At 34.2% G+C, this 14,337-nt stretch overlaps 1 protein-coding gene across 1 annotated transcript in view; it reads right to left on the bottom strand.

Annotated features, from left to right (window-relative positions):
* Positions 1-5,526: 5,526 nt before the first annotated feature.
* The window catches only part of LOC117163978 (lachesin-like), a 67,239-nt gene continuing 58,428 nt past the window's right edge, over positions 5,527-14,337 (bottom strand). The window contains exons 6-9 of the mRNA XM_076627416.1: positions 10,888-11,025; positions 10,651-10,770; positions 7,698-7,865; positions 5,527-5,822 (exon numbers count right to left, since the gene is read on the bottom strand). Coding sequence (XP_076483531.1) covers positions 5,527-5,822; positions 7,698-7,865; positions 10,651-10,770; positions 10,888-11,025 — 722 coding nt within the window. The remainder of the gene's footprint in view (positions 5,823-7,697; positions 7,866-10,650; positions 10,771-10,887; positions 11,026-14,337) is intronic.

Raw genomic sequence — 14,337 nt, 5'->3', positions numbered from 1 at the left:
AACCCGTTACCAAAGGCAACAACACTTGTGAGCAGGTGATCCTCTAGTAGGAGGCTGCGGAGTGGAAAAGAGAGCGAGGCTCCCATTCAGAGAGGATCGGTAAGCGAAAACGGGGCAGAGGCCATTGACGCGCCTTGACAAGGCAAGTTTGGTTCACCTCGTCCTCCGGCAGGTAAAAACATTAGGCACTGGCCGATACCAGCACCGCGGCGTTACTAAACTGTCTGGTTGGGGAGTCAGGCAGTTTTGTACGGCGACACCGAGGTTGGGAACCAATGTGTCATGACCACACATCGCGCCATCGGAAAGAAAGGATTGTTATCAGTAAGAGGGGGCTCGTGATTCGCGATTGGCGGGGGGGGGGGGTGATGATACACTTCAGAAGGTCATCGTGGAGGTTTTAGTCGGTATGAATCCGCGCCCCCTCCCCGCAGGACGGGGGGTGCCTATGAAGGTTTCTTCCACACAAGAAAAAAAAGAATTGGTGTTGAGAATTGGAATTGAGGGTTATAGTAGCGAGGGAGTTGCGAGTAAGTAGCAAGGTAGCTTCGAATAGTTGTGGATAAATCGTTACTCGTGAGTTGTCAAGTCGTTATAAGTTGTAAGTTATAAGTTGCCGAGTTGTTATGAGTTGTTAATCATCAATTTAAGTTGTCTTAGTTATATCGCATTACTGCATTAAGTTCACGTTAAATATCCATTGTTTCCCGTTTAAATTATGATAAATAACATTGTAGAGATCACTAACCAATGAGTTTCTACAATATTTATGTAAAAAAATTAAGAAAATTTTTTTTCCAAACAAATCGCGGAAACGCAAATGAAAATTTTCATTTTAACCTGTACATGCATACTTTATCATTCATTTTTTCGATATGAAAGTTTGCAGAAAAATTGAACAGTGAAGCGGTTCTACTGATTCGCAGTTAATAAGTACGTATAAATATATGTTTAAATAAAGACTTTGCTACCGACAAAACAGCTCGACTTTAATTCGAAAAATTAAGACAAGAAAAAGAGATTGTTGTATGAATTGATGGAAAAATCAATTAGTTACGCAAAAGTTTTATCAGAGGCGAGGACAAATGTACAAGATGGGGCAAAAAATCTCTAAAAATCAATTTTTCCAAATTTTATTTGCACCACCTTAAACTACATAAAAAAGCTTTAAAGAAAAGTAAGTATGAGAATGGGAAAGAAACTAATTTTTAAAAATAACTGCAGTAAGCTAACGTTCTTTCAGGCGTACATACTTCTTCCAGCCAGGCCTTAAAGTTACTCACTACATTCCGCAGCATTGTCAGTGGGATTTGAACCACTTCTTGTTGTGGACGAAGTCTCTTCAAAGTTCTCAATCCACTTCTTAATCGCACAGGCAGACAGCAGCGGTTAATTCCGATCAATGTTAAAACAGTTCTTCAAAGCACGGTACGCCTGCTCGTAAGAACTACCGTTTAGATAAAACACTTTTACCATACAGCGTAGGCGGTACTGAAGAGTCGACCGCGCTATTACTATTAAACGCTAATGGGCATGAAACATGGCCCATCCCCACTTTCTCCCATCTGAACCTCACGATTCCCGCGCTTTTCAAAATCGCTCTTTGTTTTGCCCTACCCAATATAACATTTATCTACACGAAACCATTTACCTAAATGCCATGCTGCCTAAATTAATATCATTATCGAATGTGCATATTCTAAAGAAATATATGTATATATTTCGAAGCAAAGATATAACAACCTTAAATTAACGTAGGTAAACCAAAATATCGCACGTATCTAATCAAGGTTCGATCTGATTGTCTGAAAGCGAGTGTGTATAGAGCGTATATGCGCTGCTTAAAATCTTGGGCCGATCGGAGGAATCCGTTTGTTAAAGATAAAATACTCCACTTGGCCAAGATCGTTGCTCGACACATAAAAAGGTCTATTGCAAGGTCTATTTACACACAGTTGCTCTTATTAATATTTGGACACTCTTTAACACAGAATAACTTTTGATGAAACTGTAGAAAAACTAGGTCTTAATTCTGATTTCGATGATTTTTGGATATATTGTAGAAGTCAACACTTTGAGCAACTTGTGGTCGGCAACTAACTGTCGGTTGGCAATCGTTCCCGAAATATTTGCAAAAGATTATCGATATGACTACGGTGAACTCTACCTACAGTTGCGTGTCCGTAACAGCGTACATGTTAGCATTGCTTGTCGACTGCCTATATTCTGTTCATAGTACATAGTGAACGAGGATTCGGCATAGTTAAAGCTTCGTGCAGCTACATATGCCAGGCTGCGAGAACTGTCTGTTGTAATTTAATTAAAAATGAATATTATTAATATATTGGTTTTGCGTCTGGGATGGTTCTCCCTTTTGTACCCGCGAGGGTATCAGGGATATTTATATAAAATAATAAAAAATTAATTAATTATAGAAATAATAGATGAATAAATAACTGATGTCATTTCACAAAATAGAAGAATCGTTCTTGTTTACCACAAGCAATTTTATTCATTTTTAGTTGAATTATAAAAGACAATTCTTACAGTCCCGCATACGCTATTGTGCACGAATCTTTATACAAGATCGCTCCGCCCTCACTTATCTAGATAAACAAAAAGTTAGTGTTAAGTTTCGATCAGGTTATCTATCCGATCGCTGATAATGAATACAAACGCATACGAACGATTATATATAAGTCGGGTTTAGATTAGAATTAGGGTTAGGGGCGTGAAACGAATCTTCATTTGGATTACACATTGTCGTTATGCAATAGAGAAGACATTGACTAGTGCAAATACGATTATTACAGAATTTGACAAGTAACCGTGGTAATTAAGTACTCGAGAAGCTAATGACAATGATCCTAGGTTCAATAACGAATCCGCGGTCAACGGGATAACAGATGCGCTTTCTTCCAAAGTCCAAATCGTACTCGACTTGCTTGGCTATGGTAGAAGTATAACTAAACTAACTCTTTGTTAAAATGTGAAATATCCACCGAGCGTAAAGACGCTAAGTAACTCGCTAATACGACCTCACGAGAGAATGATTTTCCGTCGCGATGATGCTGCAGAGGAAAACTATGATGGAGTGTGTCTAAGAATAGTAATGGGTAACTGTGTAGAGATATCTCAGTTACCCTGATATGTCAGTATGCACACGCATGTACATATGCAAGTATATACTTAGTAATACTTAATAAGTAGTACTTATGCAATTGTATATGGTACATAGATACGTGTACAAAAATATGCACAATGTAAATACACACGTGGCTGTATGATTCGCCAATATAACGTATATGTCTCATATGCGTATGGCCATGTTTATATGTTGCCAGGGTTGTATTTTTTACCTTTTTCTGCTCTTCTTGGTATTGTTCCTCCTTGAGTTTCTTATTCTCGCATCGTCGTTTCATATTTTTTCAATTATCTTTCAAAGTTAACGTATAGGATCGGATTACTGAAAATTTTCCCATTAGCCATTTATATTTGATATTGAGTTTAATCAGAGCGTAGAATAACAAGGATTGATAACGGAGAGCGTTATGACGCGATCAAAATGAATCTTTCAATTAGTTATAACTAAATTTGTTAAAAGTGCAAAATTTTCATTAGATGTATCGAATTTAAGTTGGATCAGTTTCAACAACTCTAAAAAGTCTTTTACGACTTTCGTGTATTAATTTGTCAAAAGAACAGGAATTTCTAGGAAAGAAATTTTCGTCTATTAAATCGTATCGAAGTCTATAAAAATGTTCTAGATATTCTTTTGTGAAATCGTGCGTCTAGGTAGGAAACGAGGTTGCAACTTACATACATCCAATAGTTTTATTGAACATTCGCGCTGCAATCGTATCGTGTACTTATGTATAGCACTACCTGTAGTAGACCTTATAGAAGACTAAAAGTGCCACATTTTTTCTCTCAGCGAGTAAACGAAACAAAATACATATTGATATGAATAATCAAGCATGTTAGATCGATACAAACAACATATTCGCATACAACAGGAATAATTTTGATAATATACATATTTCATCCATTTATTTTTAATTCGAAGTGAAGCTTTAATATCTCACTTCGCTATATGCTCGCAAATCACATTTCTCATTTTCTCTATTACGTACCTATGTAATACATACATACATACATACATACATATATGAATTATATTTATATGTATATATGCTCAAGTTAGATTGTCTACCTTTGCTACAATAAAGGGGGGAGGCTAGTTAGTTCAATCTCATTCTCTCTTCGTGTTAAGGAATGTTGGAGTGATAACAATCTTACAGAATAAAAGGCAAGCTCATATTTATAGGATAGAACACATTATGCCAGTCACATAAAAATACGAGTTCTGTAAACCTTTTATCCATTACTAGTCACGTATAAGTAAAATGATATACATATCATTTTATAACAGAAAATATCTTTTCTTGACTTCACGAATCTTCTTTTGTAGATGTATGTTTAGAAATTAAAAATTTTTTAGATTTTTTACTTAAAATGTAAATTTTAACAGATTTCGAAAATCGGCGAATATTAAAGCGTGGGTCTTAGGACAATGTCCCATTGCGCAGTACTTCAGGATAATTACACTTGCTTGTTTGAGTTGAATGAATTAGTATGAACATTGAATGAGTATGAATAGAATATTTAACTTCAAAGAAAAGAAACGAAAAAAAAAGAATGTGACCCTTTCAATTTTAGGATACGGAACGCATCCTTTTACTCTAAAGTTTACTTACGTAGAAGTATATATGGACTATTGATTAAAAAAATATGAAAATATAGTTCAATTATGAGCATATTTCAGAAATAATTTGTCAAGCATCAGTTACAACCTTAATCAGTTACATGGTTTTTGTTGATATATTCTTCAGGATTTTATAACACCGCAATAAAACTATTATCTTGCTCTTAAAAATAATTATTAAAGATGTTTGCAAACATTTGTTTACTATTTAGTTGGTTACTAAATTGTCTACCATTTCCTATCAAATATTTTTTACTTCAAAAGGAGATATTATATAAACCTCGTGATGGAAATTTCAAGCGACATACCGTATCCGTACAATGTATTTTTTAATTAAAAAATATGTATATTTTATTATAATTTGAGTCATAACTTCGAAACGATTAATCATTCGATAAATAAAGTTTGCGCTATTAGTACTAATATCTCCTTTCCTTTATAGGAGATTGCTTTTGAGGAGACAATTTTAATATAAATTCGTCTCATTTTTCAAAAAAAAAATTCTCGTTGACAATTTCTTAATTTCTTAGTTTCTGGTTCTTATTCGTTACAGCATGTGTACTTTCTGTTTGATCTAAATCTTTTGATTTAAATGAATAAGTCTCCGAAGAATGTGAATACAGGCTGGATCTGTACAGAATTAACCGATGTATAAAACACGCCGTCATCCTTCTTACCATCAATCCTTTCTTACGAATTGTTACGATCTGGATGTATGTATAATAGCAGCAAGTTCTCCAAACCTTTACCAGACTGTTCGTTCACTGACATTTCCGATGACCGATAATGAGCATTAGGACGATAAGGAGATCAGAGCCTCGTCGGCGATGATCCGCGTTGGAATTCGCGCCGATCGTTTGCCTCTTCTTACCGATCCTTACAGTCGGCATTGAAGTTGCAACCGATGGATATTCTACGTATCCATTGATCATGTTATCCACAAATAGAAGCTTGTTTTCGATTTTCTCAATTTCTGCTGAACCATAGACGGTTTCATCCTCTTCATCGTAAACAGATGGCCGAGCCGCTGTTTGAGCTTTCGTAGGTCCTGAAATTTCTGTAATAAATGAGAGAAAGGTCATTCCACATTTACTACTTTTTATAAAATAATGTTGAGAGAGAGAAATAGTGTTACCTTCTTCCAAATTCTATTAAGCGTAAGAACCTACAATTTTTAGAATGAACAGTTCTGGTATATTTTCTTTTTCAGATAATTTAGGCAGCGAAAATTTGTCTAGATAGAATAAATAGAATAGATGGAATAAAGTTTATCTTTCCTCGAATGATAAATTTATGTTTTCTGCCAATACTAGTTAATAACGAGGTTTTGATAGATTTATTATCTATTTATTGTTATTTGATAGATTTATTATTATTTGATAGATTAATATTCGATCCACGTAAGTAGCGTGCAGAAAATTTCTTTTACTTTAACGCGATCGATAACTGAAGAAATTAGATATTGAATTTGTTTGTAATATTTCGATCAAATATTCTGTATACAATAATAAAAGTTCACTGATTTGTTGTTAAAGACATTCGCTTCATCGGCGAGAACAACAAGAAATCAGTAATTTTCATGAGAAAATTAGAAACAAGACCGATATAAAGTTTAACCGTGAATAAATAGAATAATTTTGTAGTTTATTGATTACAGAGAGAACCGAAATTTTATATAGGGCTGGCAAGAAGAAAATGCCTTAGTTCTAGCTGAGTGAAATTCTTAAAGTAACTTTGACTAATTAAAAATTTTCTACTCTAATTAAAATTACTTTACTCATATTGAATAACAAGTTTACACATTGAGAATGGTGGCAGTGAGTCGTCGGCGATGTTCTCATGAGAAAGGAAAACTTACACGCTGCAGTATGCTGTGTGCTACGAAAAATAGTAGAATCCCTGTATTACGGAACAATATTGATTCCTAAAACGTGAGAGGCTCTCACGACGATTTATGAAGGACACGGTCGTGCGAGATCCTTGAACCGAAGTGCACCGAAGATTCCCAGGGTCGTACGTAAGAAAATGAGGATTGACCGAAAGAAACCGAACGCTGTTAGAGGGAAAATCCTCTGGAGGATTCCGTGGCAAAGTGAAGATGCTTGTAAACGCGAGCGTGTTCGATACACGTTCGAGCGAAATGCCTTCTATCACACTGCGATGAGTCTTTTATCCAAGATGCAGCCGGGCAAGAACAATTTCCACTCGGATTTTCCGGAAAGATTCGTTAACCCGTCGTCTAGACTGCTCGTATTAGCCGTGGAATAATGCCAGACCGGAGATGAATGTTCAGTGTTGAGCGTTACAACTATCAATCGAATAAGCCCTATTCTAATTGATACTTGACGATTCTTTCAGCTGGACCCGTGTAGTACGAGGCTTTTCGAATGTAACTGATTATTCATCTTATCTCGTTATTTATCGTCAGATCGACGACCATAGTAGTTGTCATTGTGTCGTTAGTTTTCGGTTTCGGTATTTGTTCTTGCATTTATTTACCTTTCTTGGAAATACACAGCTTCTGTTTTATAAATTTTATTTGCTCTTGTATATGTGTGTAGTATATGCACAGCTACATTTCATGATTTATCGAAGGTAAAATTACTACTGTCAAAGGGAATACAGAAGTCATGCCATAAGCAATCGAACCGTGGCTAGTGCTATAATTTCAAAAGGGGACATTTTCGTACATTAGCGCACATTAACGCACATTAGCGCATTTTTTGTTAGGTTAAAAATTTGAAAACGATTGTTGAAAGAGAAAAAGGTAAGTAAAAGCAAGCATAAAGAAGAGCAGAGAACGACATCTAAAAAATGGCGATAAAAGAATAATATGATATAATTAAAATATAAATTTTAATACGTGTATACGAAACTATAACTATTTACAAAATTGATTGGAGATAGATATGTAATTCTAAATCATACTTACCATACAATCGAATACTGCTCTCAACGTCACCAAGAGAACTTTTTGCCACACACTTGTAAGTACCCACGTTGTCTTTTTGTAAATTGCGAATTGTTAACACCATCCGGACCTCGAACCTTGATTTTTCAATTGTCTGCACGTCATGTTGTTGGCTTGATATTATCATCGCTATAGAAACAATTTTTATATTGTATTTAATTATAATTTTATTCCGTAGAAAGTATTTTAGTCATAGTAATCACAGATCGTAATCATATCGTAGAAATGTTAACAGGGACATGCTAACGGATTGCATGCGATGCAATCTGTAGGTCGCATATTTTCATTCATTACAACTTATGCATATACAATGTGATAAATAAACCTCTTAATCTAACCTATAACCTATTTAACAATAAGATAAGAATGAAATAATTCTCATGATTCTTACGGGGAGAATATCAATATCGGCGAATATCAATGGCAAACGATACGAATTCTCAACAGTAAGTTCTGTGTACGTTTTAATTCGCTACAAAAACTTATACCGAACTTGATGAAATTGTTGTTTTACTTTGTTATTTGTCAATGACATGACACTTGAGCTGAAAAATTTTTTCTCTTGAAAATTATTGCGAACGTCCGAAGAGAGTTTTAAAAATTTGTAATTTAAGAACAATAATGATAACTACTGGATTAATACACATTTGAAAAGTAGAAAGTTATTACTAGCGTTAATAAATTTGAAAATAATTTTCACTACAGAAGGAACCGTGATCGTAAGTGGCACATATTCTATGCATGAGTATAAGATGCGTATTTCTGTATGTAGTATCGATATATAGATATACAGTATATGACATCACCTGCGAATATTGCAAACGAACGGAAAGAACACGGAACAACGTATGAAAGTATGCAAAAATTCACTTCTTTAAACGCGCCCTGAGACTCCATATTACGGTTGAAATGTTCTTGTATATGAACACGCACGCGCGCACATACGCATCTATGTATATTTATATAGATGTATATATGCATAAGCAAGATAAAGAAAAAGGGCCACTGGATTTTTCGTACAAGCTGAAAATTACATACGAATGCATTGGAACGAACTGCTCCGCAAGAATTGTGCTGAAGCGAAAGCATGTCGTCCATACAGTGTTATGAACTGCTCGGAGAATATATTTGCGAACGAACGAGTGTAATTCATTCATGCATTTGTCTATACCTTTTTGCTAACTTCTACACGGAAATGTTAAACCTTATAAGGAAAGAGAGATGCGTTTCTCTGTTCTTACGCGGGCACGCCTTAGAAGAAACACATAAAACGTGGCCAATTCGTTTTAATCGTGCGAGTTAATTTCTTCAATTAACAAAGCTATCCTTTTTTTTCGAGAAGTAATTTTGAAGTGCGAATATCTTTTTGATTCTATCTCTTATTTCTGACATACAGCATCTTTTAGCTTCTTAGAAGTTGTCTACCTATTTGAAATAAATCAGGTATGTAAACCGATCGATATAGAACACTGCGTTCTGCGGGGTGTTCGGCTAGTGTTTCACATAATTTAGTAAATGTTAGATACAATGTATATACGTACATATGTACGTAGCGTTCACATTCGTCGATGAGTAATGAATGTAGTTGCACGTTACGAGACTTCGTTAAATATTTAATCTGGTTTTACTTTACCATAATTACTTTGTGGCGACCGATGAATGATTTTATCCAATTTAAGTACATATAAAGTATAATATAATTTATCGTGTAGATATTATCGTTGCGCTATGAAATATTTTAATATTGTTCTAAATGATACTAACTCGATTTGACGAAACTATTAAAATAATCAAATAATATGGCGAGTAAATCAATTTTATTTAAAAAATGTTTTATATGTATTGTTCTGAATGATACTAACTCGATTTGATAAAACTACTAAAATAATCAAATAATATGGCGAGTAAGTCGATTTTATTTAAAAAATGGTATATCTATAGAAAGAGAATGTCTATCGTCATTGTTGGAAAGAAGACTCGTGCGACAGTGTCACGACCGGCACACTTCAAATCCGACGGACTGATGATAGAGATAAAGATGTGGCGGCACTCGGCGACAATGTATATCGCTGAAGTGCCTAATGAACCATCAACATCCCAACGGTCCTTCCACCGAAGGTTCTAGAAGAAAGAGCACGTGGCAACGATCGCGAACGCCTAGCAAATACATGGACGGTGGGGATGTTGAGGGATGACAAAAGAAAGTAATCGGATCCGATCGAAAGTAAAATCATGAGAGTCAGTCTTAGAAAGTCACGCCTAGAGTTCGGAAGTAGATTGTAAAGTGTATTGATGTTAGAAAAAAATAAAGTTTTCTTTTTTTATTTTTCACCTCAAATTCCTTTTTTATTTTGTTATTTTACGTGACAACAGCATATGGGCAAGCAAGATATTGCCCTTTATCGTTTACCGCCATGCGTTGCTATATTGTTTTATTTGTACATACGTATATGTGACAATGTAACGCTTTTGGCATTTTATAGCAATATGCGTGCTTATATTTATGACCATGTCGAGTCTATTAAAAATAGCCAATTAGGTCTGCATCCCTGTTCTTCTTTTCAGCAATAAAATGAATGTAACGTACTCAAATGTTGCACGAATAACCTACATATTGTATATTAGTAGAAGAATTATCGTATTAGAAATTATTTACACTGAATTTTTCAAGGAATGATTCCTTTTTCTTGTTTGAAATAAAAAGGAACAAAATAAGGTTATTATACGTTTGTAGTTAAAAATGTAGAAAGTAAACAGAAAGGGTGTCTTAGAAAAGCGATGCAAAACGATAGAGAGCGGAAAAAAGAAACAACGAGCTGCGCGCACGCTATATAAATGAAATTATACTACGTGAGAAGATTTTTGCAAAGTCGCATCAAACTACAATACTATATAGCCAGCAGAAAGATATTACCGTTATCCTTGACCCAATAATTAATTGACTTGGGCGAAGCCTCGACAAAACATTCCAAGACTACATCTGTACCCAGAGGAGCACCTACCAGTTGATTAGGCACATGAATTACCGGCGAGACTGTGAAACAGAATTCCAAATAGGATTTGTAGAGGTAGAATGCTAGTATGTTTTTCTTTGCTCGTTTTGTTAGAGATTGGTAAATTATTATCGGCCAGGATAGTCACTATTACTCACAATGGACGTTGATAGAAATACGTTTGCTGACCGCCGGTGGCACACCGTTGATAGCGATGCACAGATAAACTCCCATTTCGTTCCTCGAAATCTTCATCAGTCTTAGCTCTTCGCCGTGGTACTCGTTCACTGAAGTTACTAAACCAGATAAATACCGATAAAGATCTTGTTAATGCGATATTACGAAATTTTCTACTGTATATGTACAACTAAATAAGTTATATGTACATATACATGTACAAAAACAAAATAAATATTTTCTTCATTTTTCGTAAAAGACGTGTTCTTACTTTTAACAAAGTTAGTTAATTCTACAAATGTGTTTGAACAAAAAATAGGTTACAATACATATTTGCAGAAAATGTAAAATGCAACAGAGAATTTAAAAACATTAAGTTACGCAAAATGTATTTCACAATACATAACAATAAAGGATATACGATACCTTGTGAATCATTTCTTTCATTATTATTATTTGGTGTTTTATTAATATGTATTTAATATCTATCTTATTCAATATATGGGAATTTACGTTTAATTCTATGCAACTAAAAGAAATTTTATATAACTAAGCATGTATAAGTATATTGTTTAATAATTTATAATTTACAGTGGCAGGAACAATTGAATCGTTATGTTAAGTTTTTGAACGAACTTTAGCTTGAATTTTTATATTCTTTTTAACACAAGTGAAGCAATAAAGAAACTTATGAATTGAGCTAATTTTAACGTAAACAAGAAATTTCAAAAAGCATACAAAATTTCTTTAAATATATTCCTAACAATGCATTCAAACCTAATATCGTTCTTACGGTTTCGGTTTGTTAATTAGTTTTGAACACAGTCATTTGTAGTTTTAGAATAAATTGCTATGATAATTAGAAATTTATCAATGTGTTTCTTATAGTCTGATATTAAAATTTGAGATATGATTGAATATACGATAGTTGAAATAATTTCAAGATAATATAAAACAAACACTATATTCGGGAATTTTTTAATCATGCCAAAATATATTTAGATTGGCAGGAAAAACTAGCCAACATACCTAATGTAAGCGTTTTTATACAATTTGTTACACCTGTTCCTTCTCTGTGCTAGTGATAATATTGCATTAAAACACGCTATCTTTAATGTGTTTTGCCACAAACTTGTGAAAATATCGATTTTCTTAAAATTTCGAGATATATTTAAGGTATCGGTTCACAGAACTCGTAATTCCCCATTTAATTATATAAGAACAGAAAATAGTAGGATCGTTTGCATACAGCAAACGTGCATCGTACGTTCCTCCAGTTTCATTAACAGTCACAGGATTCTACCTGGAGATGAATAGAAATCTCTGTTAGTAATACTATTAAAATCTGCAGTCGTTAAGCAGAAATTTTCATTATTAAAATTGACGAAGGTACTCGAGGCTGTCGTTTCTCTTCTCTGCCTAAGTTGTTGTCCGTAAGGATCAATTAAGGAAACAATGTTGCGCCATATCGTTTAAGATGCAGTCCCTATTTAGCTACGGTAATACAGTTTCTGCGCTCAAATAAACGTCTTTTTATAGCGAAAATTCGAGTTAACCATTTTATAATATGTTTTCTGTAACTCATAACGTCAACTTCATAACATCAAAATTTATCTACAAATCTTAAATAATATTATATCATTACTACTCTACGGTATGTTAAGACGACTAATATCGATATTTTTTCTCTTTTTTTTTTTAACAGAAACGTTGGAAACTAAATAAGTTACATATAATTTTCTTAGAGAAAAATTCAACTAAAAAGGTAAGTTCCGCAAAATCGTCGTACTGCTTGCTAGCCATTTCATGGGAAATCGCTAATTAATGAGTTTGTAAATTATAAATCATCGCTTAAACTTTCGATGAGCTATATTATGTGGTGTAACATCGGTAATTACACAAGTATAATATTCACAATTTGTCAGGAAACCACGATTTCTTGAACAAATTCAAAATTGAAAGTGAATGATTAGTCAAAGATAGAAATACAAAATAAATAACTTAAGGAACCTCGAAATTTTCTAGATAACGATATTATAATATGATTAAAAGCAAAGAAAATAGTGAATAATTATTACTATTATTGGAACGACGATATTATATATTCTTATAAATTAATCGCGTATGACATTTATAATTCAGATTTCATAATATGTATTATATTTTAATGTTCAACTATCTGAAATTTTATGTTGCTCAGATATTTCTCGTAGCCAGAGATGGAGAGTTGAGGTGGAAATAATTGTCATCTTCTACGACAGAATTATATCTAAAATATGGTAGAGATCATAAAACATTCTACAGATTTTGTGAAAGATAGTGAAAAAATTGAAGTTCGTTTTTGTGAAAGATGTATCCTACTGACATTGATTAGTGATTTCTGATATTACGATAACATGACACTTTATGTTCGAATCAAGATGAAAACAAGAAAAATATCAAATAATTCACGTTTAAATTTCCTACAAATGCATAAACACTGCAGTCTAAATAATTAGTTTGTTCGAAATCAGCATCCCGTTATCTTACCGTTTATTCATAGGCGCGTACACGAAATTGAAATAACATCTTACAATGGATGAAGTTGCAGACCTCGTAGTTGGGTTGGCAACATTTCTCCCTCGATACCCAATAATTATCGGTATTGTAGATTAACAATAAGTTATCCCGTTTGCGCGCAGTTAGGGGCCACTGCACTTAGCACGTGTCGCGTCGCGAGGGTTGCACTCGCATACATTGCCACAGCATCTTCGATATAATTCGCCTGCTATTAGTAACACCATGCTGAAGTGAATGCTAAATGCGTCGTTTAGGTCGAATCATCGATGTAGAACATAAAGAGACAATGAGGAATATAACTCCGACTGATGCTACGCGATGCGACGCGCTATTTCACGATCAAACATTCCGCAATTTTATGAACGCTATCTACTGATCGTTTCACGGGCATGTTGTGACGCCACGCCACAACACGCCACGCCACGCCAACGCCCCAAGAACGTAATACAGTTGTATGCATGGCCGGTGATATTATTAAAAACTGGATTATTTCGAGAGAATCCTTTCCTTTTTTTTTTACATTTTTTTGTTTAGTTTCGACGCAAACGTGCAGTAGATGCATATACAGCAATAACATCTGGAATACCATGGTGTCTGAATGTTAATGCGAGTCACGATCTTGATTGCTTTACAATTAGTAATTAGAACACTTAAACCAGTCAGAACCTGTATTATGCATACGAATATAATATAGAATAAAGGAAACAAAGGCAAAAATATCTGGGTTGTCCGGAAAGTTCGTCCTGATTTTTAAAGAAAATTCAAACATAGCACATTTAAATTTCGATCTACATCTGAATTATATAAGTGCCATTTTGTTCCACAACCTTTCTCCATCTTTTACACAACGTAAGTATCCCATTGCTCCAAAT

The sequence above is a fragment of the Bombus vancouverensis genome, chromosome 2, assembly GCF_051014615.1.
Source record: "Bombus vancouverensis nearcticus chromosome 2, iyBomVanc1_principal, whole genome shotgun sequence".
NCBI lineage: Eukaryota > Metazoa > Arthropoda > Insecta > Hymenoptera > Apidae > Bombus > Bombus vancouverensis.
The sequence above is the reverse complement of the archived record's forward strand: the minus strand, read 5'-3'. Positions and strand labels throughout refer to the sequence as shown.